At 50.1% G+C, this 21,749-nt stretch overlaps 2 protein-coding genes and 1 long non-coding RNA gene across 4 annotated transcripts; 2 read left to right on the top strand and 1 right to left on the bottom strand.

Annotated features, from left to right (window-relative positions):
* The first annotated feature begins 4,467 nt into the window (after window positions 1-4,467).
* On the top strand, window positions 4,468-8,993 carry GSTK1 (glutathione S-transferase kappa 1). Of its 2 annotated transcripts, XM_087821367.1 has the most exons (8): window positions 4,468-4,597; window positions 5,129-5,210; window positions 5,413-5,541; window positions 5,860-5,960; window positions 6,102-6,137; window positions 7,918-8,034; window positions 8,345-8,438; window positions 8,712-8,993. In XM_087821367.1, exons 1-8 carry the CDS (start codon window positions 4,526-4,528, stop codon window positions 8,759-8,761), a joined length of 681 nt encoding a protein of 226 aa, XP_087677493.1. In that variant the 5' UTR covers window positions 4,468-4,525; the 3' UTR covers window positions 8,762-8,993. The 2 variants fall into 2 exon arrangements, with proteins under 2 accessions (XP_087677493.1, XP_087677492.1); XM_087821366.1 differs by having other exon boundaries at window positions 5,860-6,137.
* Window positions 8,994-19,284: 10,291 nt separating this feature from the next.
* TMEM139 (transmembrane protein 139) lies at window positions 19,285-20,449 on the top strand. Its single transcript, XM_016195508.2, has 2 exons — window positions 19,285-19,529; window positions 20,020-20,449. Exons 1-2 carry the CDS (start codon window positions 19,285-19,287, stop codon window positions 20,432-20,434), a joined length of 660 nt encoding a protein of 219 aa, XP_016050994.2. The 3' UTR covers window positions 20,435-20,449.
* Window positions 20,450-20,526: 77 nt separating this feature from the next.
* Window positions 20,527-21,639, bottom strand: LOC107523818 (uncharacterized). The gene is made up of 2 exons (XR_001601900.2): window positions 21,569-21,639; window positions 20,527-20,694 (listed from the first exon to the last, which is right to left on the bottom strand). It is a non-coding gene; the product is annotated as an uncharacterized LOC107523818 (long non-coding RNA).
* Window positions 21,640-21,749: the final 110 nt, after the last annotated feature.

Here is a 21,749-nt window from a genome sequence, read left to right as displayed (position 1 = left end):
CTCCTGAGACCCAGCTGAGCAGAAGCCCCACAGCAGGGAGCTGAGGAAGCACCGAGACCAGGAGGGGTGGAGACGCGGGCGGGTCGGGGCTGAATCCCGGAGACGCGGTGGCGGGCCCACACCCAGTGCCGCAGGTAAACCAGGAGGACATCTCTGTGGTGGGGGTTTCCCAGAGCGAGGGGTCCCAGCCCAGGGCTCCAGGGCCGGGAAGAGGCGTCCCCACAACTCCGGGCTGTGAAACCAGCGGGGACTGTCGCTGAGGGTCGCGGAGGCTGCGGGAGCCCCAGCAGCTCCTCTAAAGGGCCCGGCGCGGACTCACTCGGACGCTCCCTCTGAGCCCAGCGCCGGGAGCAGCCGGAAAGGACCAGGGACACTCGGGGAGGAACTGACCTGCCTGGAGTCGGGGCGAGAGCTGGAGGGCGGCTTCCTCCCGGGCAGAAGGGCTGGCGGAGGCCATGGCTCCTGTGGCTCGTCCTCCCCGCACAGCCAGCAGGCAGGCGCCATGTTTGAGTCGCCAGCACGTGACTCGCACCCTTGGCCCCGCCCCGTGATTCCCGGAGGCCCCGCCCCCCACCTGCAGCTCATCCAGGCCATTTCCAGGGGCTTTTCTGTGCAAGTGGCCCCTTGAGCCTCATGCTTAGGACTTTCCTAAAATCTCTCAAACAAGCAGCAGCTGCCCCATACGGCTTGATAAGCGGCCCCAGGCCTGGCACTAGCGGCAGCTGCACTGGCTCATAGCTCAGCCTCTCCTGGGCACCTCCAAGCCCAGCACAAGGAGCAGCCAACTACGGTTTGCTGAGTAGCTCATGCTGGGTGGCCCTGGGCACAGCACTGGCACAGGCTGACTGTGCACCTCCCGGGAGGCCCCAGAGACAGTGCACCCGGTGGTCAGACTCGACCACGCTGGATTACAACCCTACCGCATCCACGAGGGACACACTCAAGGGGCGCACTTGGTGAACCCCAAAGCCCCACTGAAGTAAATCCTGCTCCATAGGGGTGTCTCCAGCACAGGAGCTCTCTGGCTGTAGCTGCAGCTGGTCCCCACAGCTGATTGGCCTGGGGGTCAGTTCCTCCCAGTGACGCCAACAGCAACCAAGACTCAACTACAACAGGACAGTGCACACAGCCCACACAGGGGAGCACCTAGAAGGCCCAGCTCAGGTGACTGGGGAGGCTGAGCCACTGGACCCTACAGGACACCTACTACACAAAGCCACTCTACAAATTCCAGGAGACATAGCAGCTCTACCTACTACATAGAAACAAACACCTGGAAGCAGCCAAAATGTGGAGGCAAAGAAACATGTCACAAAGGAAAGAACAGAAGAAATCTCTAGAAGAGGAACTAAATGAAATAGATCCAAGCAAGCTAACAGATACAGAGTTCAGAATTTTGTTTATAAGGATGTTTAAGAATTTTATTATGAAAACAGTTGAAAAAATCGATGACATAATAAAGTACCAATTTGAAATGAAGGCTACACGAACTGAAATGAAGAATAATTTACAGGGAATCAACAGTAGAGTAGAGGACACTGAGAATCAAATCAGCAATTTGGAACATGAGGAAACAAAAAATACCCAACCAGAAGAGCAAAAAAGAAAAAGAATCCAGAAATATGAAGACAGCATAAGGAGCCTCTGGGACAACTTCAAGAGGCCCAACATTTGTATTATTGGGCTGCCAGAAGGAGAGGAAAGAGACCAAGAAATTGAAAACCTATTTGAAAAAATAATTACAGAAAACTTCCCCTACCTGGGGACAGAAGTAGACTTACAAGTCCAGGAAACACAGAGCGTCCCAAACAAGAGGAACCCAAAGAGGCCCACACCAAGACACATCATCATTAAAATGCCAAAGGTTAAAGACAAAGAGAGAATCTTAAAAGCAGCAAGAGAAAAGCAGTTAGTTACCTACAAGGGAGCCCCCATATGACTGTCAGCTGATTTCTCAACAGAAACTTTGCAGGCCAGAAGAGAGTGGCAAGGAATATTCAGAGTGATGAAAAACATGGAACTACAACCAAGATTGCTCTACCCAGCAAAGCTATCATTTAGAATAGAAGGTCAGATAAAGAGCTTCTCAGACAAGAAAGAGCTAAAGGAGTTCATCACCACCAGACCAGCACTACAGGAAAAGTTGAAGGGTCTTTGTTAAGAAGAAGCTAATAAACAAAAGAATCTGATGAACTAAATAGATCCAGAGACATTGACGCATGCAACAGACGATCATATTTCAGAGGAAAGAGGGAAGGGGGCTGGAGGGTGGGAAGAGATTAACCAAAGAAGTTATATGCATATATGCATAACCCATGGACACAGACGATGACGGGGTGAAGGCCTGGGGAGGGGATGGGAGCGAGGTGGAGGGGGAAAAATGGGACACCTGTAATACTTTCAACAATAAAGATAAATTTTAAAAAATAAATTATATATATACACACACACACACACACACACACAAAGAATTTCCAAATTCTTTTGAAAGCTGAAAATATTATAAATATTTGTGTATTGAATTAGTTCCACATTGATGAACATCTGAGTAGTTTCTAATTTTTGCTGTTATAAATAACCTTATAGCACATGATACTGAATGTTGGCAAACCTGTTTAGAGTGTAAATTCTTAAAAATGGAATTGCTAGGTCAAAGGGTGAATGCATTTGTAAAACAGAAAGATATTGCTAAACTGCCCTTCTTAGAAGTTGTCCAGATATACACTCCCACCAGTTACATAAGACAATGACTTTCCAACACCCTGAGTCATCCAACTTTTTGACCTCTGATGACTTAATAGATGAAAACATATCATAGTGATTTTTATAGTAGGGAAATTTGACAGTTGCTCCACCTTAACCAAGTGATCCGGTTAGCATCACCAGTAATAAGACATGCTGATCAGGGACCCCTGAAACGATTTGAGGAGAAGGGCACTTTATCTGTGTGGTATACAGTGCTTTCCCAAAATCCATAACCCCAGCCTAGTCATGAGTAAACTCAAATGGAGACGACATGAAAAATATTTGACCAATACTTTTCAAAAGTGTCAAGGTCACGTGAGAAACAGTTGAGAAACTTTCAGGCGGAAGGAGACTGAAGAGACATGACAACTAAACTCTATGTGGTGTCCTGGGCTGGATCCTGGAACAGACTTCAGTGGGAAAAGTGCTGAAATCTGAACGAAGCCTGTAATCTAGTGAACAGTAACGAAGCAACATTAATTTCATAGTTTAATCATTAATACCATGGTTACGAAAGATGTTCACTTGAGAGAAAGCTGGATGAGGGCCATGAAGAAATTCTCTGTACTATCTTTACAACTCTTCTGTAAGTCTAAAATTATTTCCAAATATAAAGAATTTTAAAAATAAGTGGCCTATTTTTTAAATAAAATTTTATTATTACCAGGCTAAATTAGCTCTTGGATACACTTAAATTAATATTATAGAGAAAAACAAAGTATAATTTTTCAGCTCCAGGGATCATCAAGCAATAGATTTGCAAGTGGGCAGTGATGACATCATTTCTCGTTGCATTTTACATGTTCCACTCTACGTAAATATTTAATACTGCGTCTTCGTGCTCTTGATGGCCTAGGTTTATTTCCTAATAAATACAAACGAGAAGTGGAACCTTTATTGTTATGCATTTTCCAATTCACAAAAGCAGTAATGTTAAGAAATGATTTTAGATTAATGAATCTTTTAAAAAGTCTTTGTCTATGCGGTAAAGGTAATCCCAATGAGACCACATGACATTCACAAATACAAATAGGACAGACCAGTCCCCATCCTCTCTCCACTTATCATTGCAGCAAGGCCTCCACCTCTCCTTCACTAGCTCACAAGCTACCTATTGATGGTCACATATGTTCCAGGCATTGTGCTAAGCTCTGAGAAATACAAATATATATGTATATATGGAAATATGTGTGTGTGTGTGTGTGTGTGTGTGTGTATATATATATATATATATATATATTTTTTTTTAGCCACTTCTCACTCTGCCCCAGTCCTGGGAAGTTCGTGCAACTGCCAATCTGAACCCTTTCGCTCCTCCCAAGTCTGCAGGAGGTAGGGGTTATCATTCAGTACCCCCATTTTCATGACGGAGGAGGAAACTGAGGCTCAGAGAGGTTGCGCGGCTTGCCAAGAGCGCACAGCTAAGCGAGAGACGCATCGCGCATCTCCAACCGTCCCTCTGCGCCCCTGACTCCACCCCCAGGCCGGGGGGCGAGGCGGAGGCGAGCGGGTCACGCAGCCCGCGCGCTCCTCAGGGGACCCCACCCTGCCCCCCGCCCTCCCCGCGCCCCGGCGCAGCCCCGCCCCCGTCCTCCCCGCGCCCCGGCGCAGCCCCGCCCCCGGGCCCGCCGCCCCGCCCCGCCCCGCCCCGCCCCGGAGGCTGCGCGGTGAGGGCGGGAGGCGGCCCTGGCTCCGCCGGGAAGGGGGCGGAGCGCGCGCTGCAGGAAAGGGACCGGGCGCCGCGTCTCCGGGCCGCGCGCTCGCCGCTCCGCGCCGCAGCATGGGGCCCCTGCCGCGCACCCTGGAGCTCTTCTACGACGTGCTGTCCCCCTACTCCTGGCTGGGCTTCGAGGTGACGCCGGGGCTGGGACGGCGAGGGCGGAGGGAAGGGCGAGCGCGGGACGCAGGGCCCACGGTCCCACGCAGCTCCTGGCGCTGCCCAGAGGAGTTGAGGACGCGCAGGTAGAGAGCCAGCGCTGAAGGTCACTTAGTGTTTGCAAAACGAATGCAGTCGCTGGCCCCAGGTGGAGCCCTTCTGCCCTAAGACGGTGGTTTCCCACAGCGGTTTGGACACCTCCAAAGGGACAACTCCAAGGGGCAGCTCCAAAGAATCGAGGGGAAAGCCTGGGCACCGCCACCTCTTAGCGCTCTGGCGTCAGTTTGCGGGGCGGGGAGGTGGAGCGCAGAACAGGAGGACGCCGTCCCCAGGAGCCAAGGCCCTGGGACCGATTTCTAGGAGTTTTGCTATTTCAAACCAAGCAATGTAGGGTGTCCGCCTAACCTCTACTTTGAGCCTAGAGCCTCCGGCTAATCCATTGCCATGCAACACCTTTCCCTTTCCTCTGCCACGTTCACGCCTTCGGTCTTGCACACTGGCTCGCAGATCCTGTGCCGATACAAGAACATCTGGAACATCCGCCTGCAGCTGCGCCCGACCCTCATTGCAGGGATCATGAAAGACAGTGGTATAAAGGAAGCAGCATTTGGGGCAGGGACTTGAGGGGGGGGAGGGCTGATTTCAGAGCCCTGGGGGGCTGCCCTCAAATGGGTCTTTATATGGGCACCAGCAGCTAGCAATGTGCCCTCTGCCCAAAACCCAGTAGGGGTCCCCCAAGCCTGGGATCCTTAGGCCCTCTCTCCACATCGGGTCCAACTTTCCGTTTGCAGGTAACAAGCCTCCAGCTATGCTTCCCCGCAAGGCCAAATACTTGACAAATGACATTCAGCTCTTGGGACAGCATATCCAGGTTCCCATCCAGTTCCCCAAGGATTTCTTCTCTGTGATCCTTGAAAAAGGTGAAGAGAGTGGGATTCTGATGGGACAGCAAGTGGAAGGCAGTGAAGTTGGAGACTGTGGGGCCAAGAAGGAGGGGCTGGGCGACTAACTTCGCTAAAACAACCCCTGGGAAAAGCTGGGCTCAGAGTTGAGCAAACAGAAGGTTGAGGGGACATAAGAGGAGAGAGAGCGGGACAGATCTGTTACGAGAAACTTGGGTGGGAGGCTGAGGGTGATTGAGCTCTGGAGGGTGTCAGGAGCAGGGAAGAGCAACTCTGCCATCGCCACCGGGGAGACAAGCTAGGGGAGCCCTACCTCTGAGTGCCTCTGCCCCCCAGGGAGTTTGTCGGCCATGCGCTTCCTCACCGCTGTGAACTTGGAGCAGCCCGAGATGCTGGAGAAAGTGTCCAGGGAACTGTGGATGCGTGTCTGGTCACGGGTGAGGGCAGGGCTCTGGGAACCCACCTGGGAGACCCTGCAGGACTTGGTGACCCTCCCCTCGGCCCATTTCAGACTCCTGCTCCTGCCCATCCCACCCCTCACCCTGCCACCCCTTCCTGCTGAGTGTTCTCCTTCCCAGGATGAAGACATCACGGAGCCCCAGAACATCCTGGCAGTGAGTATCCTGCCCCTGCCCCCCCCATAGGGAATCTGAGAAGAGCTGGCATTTGGGGACAGAGGAGACATAGTTTTCTTGCTACATGGAAGGAATCATTGTTATTTGGGGAGAAAGGTCATCTGTGTTGAAAAGCTGGAACTAAGAGGACTCTTAAAATATATCCCAGGGTTGAAAGGGGAAGGGCAGACTTCTACCTTTGGATTTCTTTGATGGAAGAGGTCAGTGGGAGAGAGAATAACCGTTAGCACCCCCCTCCCATGGTGAGGGATGAAGTATTGGCAAGTCTTGACTCCAAACCACTCCCAACAGAAATCTCACCAACGCGTCCCAAGTAGAAAGCAGGAAACTTTAAAAAGACAAAAAGAGCCTGGCTGGTTTAGTTGGGTTCAGTTGGTTTAGCATCGTCCCATGCACCAAAAGGTCGCTGGTTCGATTCCCAGGGTTAGGGCCTGTGCCCGGGTTTCGGGCTCCCCAGTAGTGGCCTGCAGGAGGCAGCCAGTTGATGGTTCTCTCGTCAATGTTTCTCTCTCCCTCTCCCTTCCTCTCTCTCAAAATAAAAATTATAAAGAAATAAAAAGACAAAAAGAGGTAGCTGAGTCAAGCCAGAATTATACAAGAGCCTAAAGCGGAACCAATGGAAATAGCTCAAAACATCAAAACCTGTGCCACACAGCACATCTTCCTGTGGGAGTAAATCGGGAAGCTCAAAACAACACTTTCCCTCCAGTTTACAAAAGATAGTTGAGGCATATTCAAATTTAACATATAAAACGGCAAGTCACAAAAGTTAAGCACGCAAAGAATGGCTGGTATATTCTCCAGTGTTTTTATTCCTGCAAAGTATATCATAGGCTTGCTTTTCACTTAATACTTAACGGTCATTTCCGTGCCACTGTGAACTCTTCGAAAGTGTGTTTCTTAGCTCCTGGTAGCATTCCACTCAGCGGACTTGTTTTTGTTTTCTTAACCAGTCCCCTAGCATTGGGCATTTGGTCTGGGACGCAGCCCTCCCATGCAGTGAAGTCAAAAAAATCCCACATTAGAATGCGCTGCCCGATCTGCTTCCACTCCAGGCAGAGGAGGTCAGGTGTCAGTGGCCCTGGAACCGGGCTGTGTATCAAAATCACCTGGAACAGCTGGGCAACAGCCCCCAGAAACTCCAATGTAATTGTTCTAGGGAATAGACTGTGAATTGGGATTTTTAAAAGCCCCCCCCCAGGAGATTCTAACGTGCAGCCAAACCACTGATCCCAAACTAGAACAACAAACCCAAACTGAAGCCTCGATCACTCTCTTAAAGCCAGACAGGTGGCTACAGCCACTGGCCGCGCTCAGAAGTCCCCAGGAAATTCCATGGGAATTAGAGCCCAGCCTTTGATTCAAAAAAAAAAACAACAACAACAAAGGAAAACACAAGATATTCAGGACTTCTGAGAAGCAGGAAGGCTTTGGCTCTGCTACTAACAACTCCTTAAGGCTGATAGAGTGGGTACCACCTGGATTCGGTGTCCTTGTTTACTGAAGAGGTCAGGAGCTGCCTCTGAGGCGCCCTTGGGTGTTCAGTTTATGCAACTATAACTGCCACCTGCTTTTTTCCACGAAACTCAAAATTTTGAAGGAATAGCCCCTCTTGGTATGGATAGACCTCCAGTTGTGGGTGGGTAAAGGCCTTGCGGGGAGAACTTGGGGGCGGAAAGTAGAAAGACCCGAGTTTTCTCCTGAGATCCCCACTCCCACTAATGCAGACACAGTTGTGCTCCCTGCCACAACCCCTCAGGCTGCAGAGAAGGCTGGCATGTCCATAGAAAAAGCCCGGGCACTTCTGGAAAAGTCGTCAACGCCACAGGTGAAGAACCAGCTCAAGGAGACCACCGACGCAGCCTGCAAATATGGGGTGAGTCACTCTTGATGTGTGTCCACAACCCCAGGGCTGACCAGAGCCTGAGAGTCCCTGCTGGGTCCCCAGACTCCTGTCCAAAGAGGCTCCTCCGTAGCCCTCCCAGATGACCCTCCTCTCCCTGAGCCCAAGGAAAGGGAAAGGGGAGGTAGATGGTGATAAAAGAACATCTGAGCGTTAGAAAACTCCTTAGAGCGGTGGGCCCTCTGGCTGTCTGCTTCTGTGACCTCAGACAAGTACTGGCTCATAGCCTTCAACCCCAGCCTAATAACCACCTTCCTCCCTGCATTGTCACTGCTTTCCCCAGGCCTTTGGGCTGCCTGTCACCGTGGCCCACCTGGATGGCCAAACCCACATGCTGTTTGGCTCTGACCGGATGGAGTTGCTGGCCCACCTGCTGGGTAAGTGACTGGTTCATGCTGAGCTTCCCTTGACCCCAGTCCTACTGCCATTATATCCGTTGAATAGGACAGATTTGGAACAAAAACTCTTCTAGGCATTTCCAACAACGAAGCCTTCTGTAGGCACAGGTGCTCGAGGTTGAATGGGGGGGGGCCACCTTCACCCCCATAGGAGAAGGAAGCCTCTGCACCTTGAAGCCAAGCGCAGCCCTTCTGAGAGAACCCGGGGACTTGTGGAGTCAGCCTCTGACATGCGTGATTTTCTCCATCCAGGAGAGAAGTGGATGGGCCCCGTGCCTCCAGCAGTCAGTGCCAGACTATAAGGATGCCCAGAGGAAGCAAAACCGATGGTATAGAAAGCAGCCCGTCTGCTTACCCCTCCTGCACCGAGGGGCACTGGGACCCTGCTGTCCCCATGGGATGGGGGTTCCTCTGTGGCCCTGGCTGCAGTGCATGATCTGTGTCACACTCACAGCTGCTCTTACTTCTGTACCTCTCAGGTGCCTTCCGAGAGCCCCAGGCTCTGCCTTCCCACAGAATAAACCTAATGCCGTTAGAGACACTACCTCTGGGTGTTTGTGTGTCCTTGTTGCTGCAGTCACATTCCGCCTCCTCCAGGCATTTGAGAAGAGCAGCTGTCCCTGTGCTCCCAGCTCCGCACCCTCCTCGGGGCAGCCTGTGTAGAAGGAACAGGAAACAGTCCCTCTTCTGCAGAAACTGCTCAGTCTCTCTGTCAGGGGCAGCAAACTAAGCCACGTGGATTTTGCAACTATCCAGTTTAGCACTTACTGTTTTGTGACCAGCCACAGTGCCTGAGATGGGGCTGGGACCTGAGGCCCATGGGAGTGGAGGCTGGGGGAACTGGAGCGAGGCTGAGCTTGAGCCCAGATATCTAAACCGGGTCCGGCTACACCGACCAGCAGAGCCGGGGCAAGGCAGTGCAGGGAGACTGGCTGGAGCTGCCTCGTTCTGTGAGAGCTGCTCATCCCCTCATAGCTCCTTCCTCTCACCCACAGTACAGATCCTGAGAAAGCCCCGGGCCTCTCTCCCTGCCTCCTGTAAGCCCTGCTGCCCCCCACAGACCTATAGCCTTGCCACTCTCCACCCCCTGCCATTATTTACCCAAAGCCCCTGCTCCATCTGTTCCCCCTGTGCAGTAATCAGAATACCTTGGGTTCGCTCAGTATTTGGACTTCCTTGAGAATAGCCTTTATTCAACTGCTGAAGCCACACTTGGACGCTTTGGTGTGGGGCGTGACATGACAGGTTTTAGGAGCAGAGGCCATCTTCCACTTTCCCCTCCCTCTGGCTGTTTCCAATCTCACATCCATTTTCCCCCCATCAGTTTCTGGCTTCCTCCCCTCTCCCCGTTTTCCATGATTCCGGCATATTCCAGGACTTCAGATTTCAGGTCATCCTTCCCGGGCTTATCAGTGAAGTGATGCCTGAAGTATATGTACAAATAATCACTCTCTCCTTCAAAGCCCGTTTCCTGAGATGCTTGTCTCAGCATTATTCATGATAGCAAATAATGTAGGTATCTAACAGCAGGAGGACGCTCGAATAAATTATGGTTTTCATCCAAGATGTAATGTTTTATAGCCATTCAAAACTATGTCTGAAGAATTATGAAGAACACTGGAAATCTTAGGCTACTATACTGATCGGGAAAGAAGATGAAGCTATATAGCGTGATCTCATTATGTCTCCATACATTAAAGTATATTACCTTACCGAGGATGTTCACATATTAATCCTGGAATAAATATGTCACAATGTTTCCATTTTATTTGTATACCTTTTTAAATGATCTTTTATTGTGGTAAACAAACATATATTTAAATGAATGAAAAACCAAGAATTTGTAGATTCACATTTGGGGACAACTGTGCATTCGTCCCATTGTTTTTCTAAACCTATCAATTGCTTAATTTAATTCTAAATCTTACCCCAGGCTTATGTGGGATAATCTCTTATCACAGCTGCATTTCTCCCCGATCTGCCCAGACTTCTCCAAAGAATAGCATCCCGTGTTCCTAATCCGGTGGCAGAACTGAGTGTTCTCTGAGGAAAAGAGACAGATTAATCCTTACTGTCGTGATCTAGACTATAATTTCTGAACAACTTCACCCAAACAGAATCCAAAACAATGTGTATTAGGGTTTTCCAAAGACACACAACAAATGGGATATTTAGAGATAGAGAAATGAGAAAGAGATTGTGAGGAGTTGGCTCACGTGATTAAGGGGCAGAGGAGTCCCACAGGCTGCCGTCTGCAAGCCGGGGGCCCAGGCCCAGGACAGCGGCAATGTGGTTCCAGTGGAGCCCAAAGGCCTAAGAACCCAGAGCCGATACCTGAGGGCAGGAGATAGATGTCTTGGCTCAAGCAGAGAGCAAATTCCCCTTCCTTGGCCTTTGTGTTCTCCCTGGGCCCTCAAAGGATTGGATGGTGCCCGCCCACATCCCTGAGAGCCACCTCTACTCAGTCTACCCATTCAAATGCTGACCTCTTCTGGAAACACTCACAGACACACCCAGAAATAGCGTTTTATCAGCCATCTGGGCATGCCTTGGCCCAGTCTAGTTGACACGTAAAATTAACCAACAAGGTGAGAAAGGGGAAAGCCCCCCAAAGCAGCTGCATTTATTTAAATAAAGGAAGGCTCTTCTTCTAATCCAAAGAGTTTCATACTTAGTTTCCTCCTCTCCTCCCCTTCTGATCAATAGTCGTAATGTAATATAAACTCTGCAATCATGTCAACACCTGGGATTCCATAGTGACCACTTTCTTGCATTGTAGTTCAAATTCCAAGCTTACCAAAACGCAACCTTCTTAGGTAAATTTCCTAGAAGTGGTGTTTTTTTACAGATCCAAAGTGCAAGCGGTAGTTAACAACAGCAAGAAGGGATTGCGTGCATGTGGTTAACAAACAAAACAAAAACACAAAGCAAGGTGTCAAGTGAGAAGTGAAGAGTCTCCCCTTTCCCGCTCCTGTCGCTGTTTAGTTTTTCGTGTATCCCCCCCGGAAATGCCCCTATTCTTTAACATGCACGTGTCAAACATAACACAGAGAGATGCCACGCTCCCTTTCATCAGTGTCCCAGTGGTAACATCCTGCACAACTATAGTACAATAACACTGACGCTGATGGGACCCATCAACCGTACTCCGATTTCAGTTTCGTGTGAACTCGTTTGCGTGTCTGTATTTAGTTCCACATAATGTTATCACCTGAACACTCCCGTGACCGCCACAGTGCAGATACAGAATGTTTCCAGCACAGGGATCCCTTGGGCTACCCTTTTATAGCTACAGCTCCCTCCTCACTTCCCTCACCCCTGGAGCACTATCTGCTCTTCACGGAGCTCCCTCTTCCAAGGGTGCTGGAGAAACGGAATCCGACTGGCTTGTTCCCACTCAGCATCATTCCGCGGAGGTCCAGCAGGCTGTTGCATGTGCTATATCGTAGTTTGTTCCCATTTATTGCTGAGTCATTGTCCGTGGTACAGGTGTGCTAGTTTGTTGAACCTGCTGAAGATCATTTAGGTTGTTTCCAAATAAAGCTGCCATGAACATTCGTGTACAGGTTTTTATGCGAGAGTAAGTTTTCATTTCTCTGGAGTGAGTGCCCGTGAGTGCAGTTGCTGGGCCATACGGTAAGTGCGTATCTCATTTGATAAGAAGCTGCGGTACTTTTCCAGAGTGGCTGAGCCGTTCTACCTTCCCACCGGCAATGAGTGAGTGATCCAGTTTCTCCGCCTCCTCGCCAGCATTTGGTGTTATTCCTATTTTTTATTTTAGCCTTTCTGATAGGGGTGTGGTGACTCCTTGCTGTGATTTTAATGTGCATTCCAACCATGTTCTCACTGGTTGGAATTATGTTCTGAAATACTTATGGTAGAGGTGGCAGGATGCCTTTTGAAAAATGGGGGAGATGCCCAGCCGGGCATGGCTCAGAGGTTGAGCATCGACCTAGGATCCAGGCGATCGGGGTTCGACTCCCGGTCAGGACACATGCCCGGGTTGCAGGCTTGATCCCCATTCGGGGGCTTGCAGGAGGCAGCTGATCAATGACTCTCTCATCATTGATGTTTCTGTCTCTCCCTCCTTCTCCCTTCCTCTCTCTGAAATCAACAAAGATATATTTAAAAATAAATAAACAAAAATAAAATGAAATATAAAATGGGAAGGTGGAAGGAATAGATGAAACAAGAGTGACGAAATGTTGATAATTGTCAAAGCTGTGTGTGGGGTGCTCGGAAAGTTCATTACACCATCCTTTCCTCTTTTATGGGCCTTAGAATATTTCCAGGATTAAAATATTTTTAAGAGATAATGTAATGAAAATGTAATTCTATGATAGTACATATCTTCACCACATCCCCCAGAGTACGTGCACACAGGTCGGCTCCATGGACTTGTAGCCTCTGCATTCACATAAGGCATTGCGACCAGTTTAATGATCTGCTATCGCTGCCTCGAAATCATTAATAATTTTCCAAAAGATTCTTAAAAGTGATTTTTAGAGAGAGGAAGGGAGGGGGAGTGAGAGAAACATCGATGTGAGAGCAGAACATGGTTGGGCTGCCTCCTGCACGCCCCCTACAGGGGATCAAGCCTACAACCCCGGCGTGTACCCTGACTGGGAATCGAACCAGCAACCCTTTGGTATGCAAGACAATGCCCAAGCAACGGAGCCACACCAGCCAAAGCTAAATCTTTCATAATTTTGAATAAGGACCCTGCATTTTCATTTTGCGCTGGATCCCACAAATTATGAAGCTGCGGCTGCTCCTGTAAGCACATAACACTACATACTGAGTAAGTGCTAATCAAATGAACAGAGCCAGGAAAAGAGAAGTGAGAGAAGGAAAAGGGGATGGCTTTCGCAAAAAGGAGGTAAGAAGGCCAAAGGAGAGGCAGATAAAGCACCAAGTAGAAAAGTTCAATGGAGATTCGGGGATATGATGCTGTTGGAGGGCCAGGGAGGTTCAGAGGAAAAGGGGAACCCAAGTGGAAGAGTGTGGGGCCCTTCCTCATCACCCCCTTCTTGGAGGAATCAGCCCCTCATTCCACGGCAAGTCCCAAAGCGCAAGCAAAAGTGGACGCAGAGAGAGCAGCCACTTGGACCCCAGGGTAAAAGAGGATTGGAGGCTGGGGGAGCGACTGGACCACTGTTCCTTGTTTGTCCCGGGCCCTTAACCCCAGCCTGGACAGTTCCTCCCATGTCTATAGAGAGGGGTGGGAAAACTGAACCCCTCCGCTTGGAGCAGACCCCCTTCGGCCAAGCCAGTTCAAGGCTGTGGCCAGCTCTGGCTGATGCCAGATTAGAAAAGACTGGGAAAGGTGGGGGACAGGGGCAGAGGCAGGCAACTGAGGGAAGATCAAGGGAGCAAAGGGTCATGAATCATTAAACCAATTAAGCATTCACTAACTACCAATAAATGATGCAACAAGTATTTACTGTCTCCTTCACGCCTGCCTCGTAATGGTGCGGGTGTAAAGGAATGTAAACAAGCCCCACTTCTTATCCACCATGCATTCCTGATCCCCACCCTCCTCAGCACAATGTCTGGCCTTTGACCCCAGCAGCACTTTGTACCTTGCGGGCTTAACCACCAGCATTTGTCACTTTGTACCTCACCTTACAGTTAGTTCTATTCATGTCTCTCCTCTGCCAGACAGTAAGCCCCTTGAGACTGACATTCCTATGGGATCTATAGTCCACCCCTGGGAGGGTCACACACAGCAAGTGAACAATTAAAGATGCGTTGGTCAGTGGGCAAGTTCAAGTTCAGGCTGAACGTTTAGCAATCGATGCCTCTGCAGAGGACGGGCCACCCCACTCAGGGCTGGGATTCTTCTGAGTTCAATAATTCCGAGGCCCCAGGCAGACCATGAGTTGTGACAAAAGGTGTGGAGTGTCTTGTGGGTACAGAAAGGACTCATCACAAATTTACCGTTGAGAATTCTAGATAACATGTTCCAGCCCTCACCTGCAGATCATGAAAAGTACAGTGGGGATCCGCAGCACCCCCATAAACTGCACAGTTGCCACAATAAAATACAAAAAGATGCCCATATTGGGGGGAAGATACAGTACATATGCTTGGGTTGGAAAATGCATATATTCAAGTTCACAAGAGTACCCCTTCAGTGAATGCAAAATTGAAAGTGATTAAACATTTGATAGGAAAGAAGACCCTGAGGTGGCTGCAGGACTTCCAGGGGAGGAGGGCCCGGCTCCCCCCTCCCTCCAGAGCACTGAGCGCGCTGGCATCTCAGCCCTGTCCACCAGGAAGCGAGTAGGTCCTAACGCCAGAGCCTATCAGATCAAAAAGTACAAGTCATTTTTATTTAAAGATGGTGTGAAAGTGTTCTCATTAACATATTTTAAATGCTAAAAAAGCATATATGGAATCCAAGTTTGATAGATAATAGAACTGAGATCTGCGTCCTGGTTTGGCCCTCTCCAAAAAGTATGCGACTGAGCACAATCACAATGCCTCCCTGTTTTCTCATATTTAGGGACATGTTCATGTGGGAACCTGTTACCACTATCTGACATTTATAATATACCATAACATATCAGGCATTTCTAATAAACACGATGCATTTTTGTCACTTGGTAATAACCACACTCGATTTCCCAAATTCCAGACTCACTTTTTGTGGCTTAGTGCTGAATATCTGACTGGGAGTGACAGCCTGAACCCCGTTTTCCACTCAGCTCGTGAGAACTTTGTACAATATGACTAGTCGGTGAGGGTGATGAAGTGTATTTATCCTGACATACTTGAGGATTTATGATTCTTCGGAAGTGTTTCCATCCAGTAATATCGATGTTCTGACCTACTTTGTGTTAAATCATTTACCCACCTTCCCTACACATTTGGAGGAGCTGTAAGCAACTAACGGAGAAAAACTCTCAACTGAGTTAAGAGGTCAAAATTCTGCGTTTGATTCTAACTAAACAAATCATGTACTTTCTCAGAGCATGAAAATGATCATCAGACTGACCCCACACGATTGTTACTCAGGATCAAATGAGATCACCGGTGCGGGCCAAGCTGTTTCTTCACACACATATATTACCACCAATTCTCTTTTAGAAGAAGTCACCTGCACGTTGCGCTTTCAGAGCCATTCAGTTAGAAGTGTTAGCTTTTACAATCAGTCTTAATGAGCTCATAAATGATAAGTGTCTTGATACAGACCCTGCGATCTTAATTTCCCAATCTTGCCTTTTAGGTCAATAACCTTATTTCATTTTCTGATATTCTCTTTTGCTACCTTTGCTGTCTGAAGATCAGCCTTTTATTAAGACTCCAAAAAGCCTGGCCTGTGTGGCTCAGTGGTTGAGTGTTGACCTGTGAACCAGGAGATCAGAGTTCGATTCCTGGTCAGGACACATGCCCCAGCTGTGAGCTCAATCCCCAGTAGGGGGTGTGCAGGAGGCAATCGATCAATGACTGTCTCATCATTGATGTTTCTCTCTCTCTCTCCCTCTCCCTTCCTCTCTCTGAAATCAATAAAAAAAAACATATATATATATAAAAGACTCCAAACAATGGGGAAATAGCATCGAACCCCTTCTCCAGAGAAGACCAGAATAAGGATCTTAGAATATCACAGGTGTTTTGTTAAATCATCATTACAAGAGCAGCCAAAGTGTTTAGAGCCGTTAAGAGCCGGGGTTCTGGACTGGGACTGTGGTTTCTTGGCCCCACCTTAATTAGCTATGCATTTCCCTCGACTTTCTGACCTCACCCATAAAATAGACATAATAGCAATACCTCTTATTACATTACACATATTTTGAGTTACTTAATTTGTGAATTTAGCACAGTGAACATCACACACAAAATACTGCACATGTGTTGGCTGCACGTATAAAGTAGACCCATGTTCAGAAACACAAAACCACAGAAATATAAGGTCTTAGAGAGACACTCGGTGGTAGACCTCCGTTACCCTCCACTGGAGGTCTGTCAATTATCTCCACTTCTCCATTCCCCTGTCCTCCCACTTCCCTTCCCCAACACCCCCACAGATGAGGGGGGCACAGCAGGAAGGGGTGAACGAGCCTCCACCAAGGCGGTCTCTGGAAGGTAGGCAAGTAGAAGATGGGCTGGCAATCAGATTAAGTGGTGCATTCATATTTTGCTAAGGATACTGAATTGATAAAGAAAAGAGGAAATAATAAAAAAAGGAGGGAAAGCTACATGTTGCAAGATGTTGTAAATGAAAAGGGGATTCTATGGGAAATAACCTCCCAGGGGCATCTGATCATAAATTCCTAACTGGGCAGATCACAGTGGGCAGTCACGCCCCAGGCCTGTAACTGCTTTAGTGAAAGGCTTGAAGCCAGCCCTCGGTGCATCTAGGTTAAACACGCCTTTGAGATACCAGAAGTAATGCCCCTTGAAGACATAACCACCCCCGAGAAGCGCATAAACTGACGTAACCTGCAATGCCATCCCTGCCCGCCTTGCTTTCTCCCACCATCGCGTACTCTTCCTTACGTTCCCTCTTAATTTCAGATGCATAAAAGAAACTGCAAAACCGTCATCCAGAGCATTTTAGGTCTTGCTTTCCAGCAACTGTCTTCGGTTTTGGCTCAAATAAACTGGTAAAAATTCTCTACAGGTTTAGACATTCTTACGTCTACACTCATTATACGTACCCACAACTGCTGGCCAGTTTCCTTCTATTATTAGGTGAACTGCAGGCTGAAATTCTTCTGATCCCAGCCACACTTTTCCCATATGAGCTGAATAGGAAGGAAATTGGTGGAAAGGAAATAACCACCAGCTAGCTCTCCTCTCACTCTCCATTTCCACTTCTGATGGAGACGCACCTCATTTACAGAACCGCAGCCTTCCTGGCCCATCTCCTCCCTCTCCTCTCTGTCAGTCTGGGACAGGGACTCAGCATCATCGGCATCCCACCACTATACGCCCTGGCACACCACTCCAGGCACCACCCCCCCACACACACACACAGGCTTTCACATTGCCTATTGCTACAGCCCAGGCTGTGGCCCACAACTGTCCTTGGGATTAGACATGTGCCCCGTTACCAGCTGTTCCCTCCACGTGTCCAGTGGTAACTCTCTGAAGGCATGCCGACCAGCCTTGTCTATCCCTCTCTGAGCCTTAAGGACAAAGTGTGCCTCCAGCCACTCTGCATCTGCACCTCCCAGCACCTGCCCCACCCAGATTTACTGTCTCACCCACAACTGAAAAGAGTGGGTCCTGGACCTCCAGTGTGTGGTGAGACCCAGCAAACTAGTCACCTTCTAATAAAAGCTTTCAACTATGTTTAGTGAGCACCTGCTATGTGTCAGGACCGGAGTTAGTGGCTGGGATTCAGAGATGATTGAAACGAATCCCTCTCCAGAAGCTCACAGTGGAAGAAAGGTGCGTAAACAGAAAATTACTACCTGCACAGGCAAAGGCTGGGGGCAGGGGTAGGAAGGAATGCTGTGGCTACACCGAGGGGACGGCCTCCACGGCAGGAATCACCTCGCAGGTGGCTTTTGAAGAATCGAGAGTTAACGGTGCCAAGGAGCGTACACACAGACTCGTCTTGCAGGTCTGCAGGAAACAAGCCGTCCACAGAGAAGGGGCTGTGGCGGTGGGAGCAGACCCACCATCCCAGGCCCACAGCAGTGCGCGCAGCCTGCAGAGCACTGTGTGATCTCCAGACACTGAACGAACTGAATGGTGACCTCCACTCCCAGGCACAGTGTATATGCCCTAAATATCAGGCAGGCTGCTCTGAGCACAGCTCACGTTGAGAAGGGAAAAGCACAGGGCAACGGAACTCTGGTCCCAAGTACAAAGATCTCGGGAGCTGAGGGACTGGGACAGAAAAGAGGGTGGGGCCAATGGGCTCCACCTCCTGCCCGCCTCCCACTTCCCCCTCAACCTACTTTCTCTGGAGTCTGGTGGAGACAGGTGAGGTAGGAACTCCTAAGGCGGGTGAGTGGTGGTGCGAGGGTCATGGGATTGGGGCTGGGGTGTAAGGAGGGGTCCTGGCCCCTTTGTAGAGTCTGAGTCCCTGCCGTGCAGAGTTCAGGGAACTCCTGACTGGCTGGCTTTGGGATACAGCTGCCACTGTGTTCTCCCCACCTACCTCCCAGGCCCTGTTAACTCCAGGCAGGAAACTAGAGATCTGAGTTTGGCCCCAGGCCTTTGCAAGATTCCCTCCTGTAGCTGTGGCTCTGCGGCTATGTTGTGTCTGCATTTGCCCCCTCCAACCTACAGGGACTGACTGGAGGAAATGGGAAGGGGGCGTCAGACGTGGGGTGAGTAGTGCTCCCTCCCCCCTTACTGAGGACCTCTGACTGGGAAGCTAGGGGGTGGAGATCCAGTGCAAGCAATAGCAGAGAAAGGGCAGGGCCTGCTCCATCACCTGGATTCCAGAGATGCCAGTGAACCCCAGGGCTCCAAGGCCCACCCAGGACTGTATCCTGATGTGGAACGGTAGAGCTGGGAGAGCCCAGGGAAGAAGGAAAAAGGTAGGCAGGCAGGGCCGTGACACAGTCAACTGGCCTGATGGCTGGGAGTCAGAACTCTTGGGCGGGTTTCCTGGCTTATTCCACACACCCCGATACCCTGGGACAACAGTGTGACCCTGCAGAGTTACAGAACTGGAGAGGACACTGCTGATCACTTATTTTGGCCATTTATTTGACTTGAGATTGAAGTACCTGAAACCCCAAGAAGTCGTCTGATACAGTTACTTTGGAATCTGACCCAGCCATGATGCCAGCTGCATGCCCGTTTCTGGTTCAGATACAACAGCTATGTATCTTTTGCAGGAGCCCGGGGTGGGGCCATGGTGCCGAGCCAGTTGTGGGGGAGACTGGAGAAGCCACTTCTCTACCTGTGCTGCGTCTCCTTCTTCCTGGGGCTGGCTCTGCTGGGCATATGGCCAGATATCGTCCCCGTTGCTTCTTTCTTTCTGACCTTGGGTGGCTTCTGCTTGTTGGCCTGCCTCCTGGCCTGTTTTCTGAAATGGGTGTTCCAATCGGTGCAGCCAGCAATGCAGCCGGAGAGCCCAGGGGCCTCAGGCAATGCTCGGTGAGTCAAGGGGTGGGCAGGATGGAAGGAATAGACTGTGCCAGCGATTTTCAACCTTTTTCATCTCACAGCACACATACACTAATTACTAAAATTCTGTGGCACACCAAAAGATATATTTTTTCCTGATCTGACGGGGAAAAAAATAGGTATAATTTTGATTCATTCACACTGGATGGCTATTGTGTTGGCTTTTGTCATTTTTTAAAATTTGACAACCTAAGGTAAAAGAGGTCAGTGCCTCTGACTAAATAAACAGTCAGGTATTGCATGTTTTAAACAATCCTCGTGGCACTCTGGTTGAACATCGCTGCACGGTGCCCATTCTCCCTGTGTCTCTCTAGTCTCTCAGACATACAGGCTCTCCTTGCCACCTGTGACTGGTATCAGTGAGGGGAGGAGTCAGGGGCTGATGGAGGGGACTTTTGTTGGTAGATAGAAAAGGGCTCCTTTCAGTAAGCCACCGATGACCTTATTTCTTCTCCCTCAGAGACAATGAAGCCTTTGAGGTGCCACCCTATGAAGAGGCTGTGGTGTTGGAATCACAGCGTCGCCCCCAAGAGTTGGATCAACCACCTCCCTACAGCAGCGTTGTGATCCCCCCAGGACTTGTAGAGGGTCAGCCTGGCCATCCAGAGGGGCCCAGGAGAGCAAGAACAGAAAGGCGAGTGGGCTCAGAGGGCTCTATGACCCCAGGAAGCCCTGGAGGAGCTCCAATCAGCCTTCGGCTTCGGGGACCACGAGTCGTATCCACTGCTCCGGACCTGCAGAGCTTGGGCACACTCCCCATATTGGAGTCGCTCCCAAAATTGGAGCCTCTTACTCCACCCCCTGACTATGATATCAGCTTTGGTGACCCTGATAATGACAATGTTTTTTATGAAGATAACTGGACACCCCCGTAAGACTTTCCCAGGATATATCATCTCTCTGCACCAGACCCACTCATTCACCTGATCGCATTCCCCAGTGTCTGCTACGCATCAGGAACTGGACGTCACGAATGGGGACTTTAAGCCAGAGGGGAGTCAGGCTAAGGTAAGCCCTTCCCAGCTGAGATGCAGGTGGTACGATTTGAATTTTCCTGCAACATTCAGAAACCTAACCCATATTCGCTGTATTCAGAGTTAGATGGAGGCTGAGATGAGGCGGTGATCCGGAAAACCTAGAGAAGGAAGAAAAGAAACAACATCTCAGCGACAGTTACGTTGCTTCTGTTCCCGGTGCTTTGCCTCTATTAGATCACTCAGGCTTCCCAGCCTCGGGAGGTATTATTATTACCCTCATTTGAAAAAAACCGAGAGGATTCCAGGGGTCAGAGAAGTTGGATTATTTGCACGGGGTACAATGCTAGTAAATAGCATAAAAACAACTTGGACTCTGCTCTTCTGACCCCAAAGCCTATGACGTGCGTTCTGAAAACAAGGTAGCCGGGCCATCCGCACCCCTCTCCGGTCTGTCTTGGGCAATGGCTGGTGAGGGGGTGCAAGACTCCGTGTAGACGGAATGGGGGACCAGCTGCGTCCGCAGACAGCGTGGGCTGAGGGTGACCGGCAGTGGGCCCAGCCTCGTGGAGGCGCAGAGCTAATCAATCAAAGCTGGGATCACCTGCAACACGTGAGAAGCGGTTACTGCCCAGGGGCTGGTGCGCACGCGGTGCCCAAGAAGGGTCCACCTCCTATCGGGGTGCAGTGGAGCAAAACTGCCCCACGGTCAGGGTCTTCCCGTTTTGAGAACGGGTGGGCAGGTGGGCCAGCAGGGGCGGCGGAGTTTCTAAGGATGCTCTGGAGTCATCCATTGTTGAAGTCTGGACCCGCCTGCACTGGCTCTAATCGCTTCCGCCTCGCCCTGCGCTCTGACCGCTAGGGTTTCACCCAGCCCCGGGCCCCCGCTTCCTCTGATCCCAATGAAACACCCGACTGTCTGGAATCCTGTCCAGTCGGTGCAGGTTTTGGCCGCCGGGAGCTGCTCAGCCGCCCCTGACCCACCCTCCTCTGGGGTGCGCCCCCCGCTCAGGCCTCCAGCTCCGGCGCGAGTACCTGTCAGGCGCCTTCTCGCGCTCGCCTCTGGACCCAGGCCCAAGATTTCAATAAAGTAAAAAAAAAAAAAAGCCCGGCCACGCCCGTCTCCGCCGAGTTCTAGCCATGGGACGTGGAGGCGGGGACGGGGGAGGGAACCGTGATTTCCGCGGGAACCCGCGACCAATCGCCCTCCCGCGTG

The sequence above is a fragment of the Miniopterus natalensis genome, chromosome 10, assembly GCF_054644295.1.
Source record: "Miniopterus natalensis isolate mMinNat1 chromosome 10, mMinNat1.hap1, whole genome shotgun sequence".
Taxonomy (NCBI): Eukaryota; Metazoa; Chordata; class Mammalia; order Chiroptera; family Miniopteridae; genus Miniopterus; species Miniopterus natalensis.
Note: the sequence above shows the minus strand (reverse complement) of the source record. Positions and strands in the feature narration are given on the sequence as shown.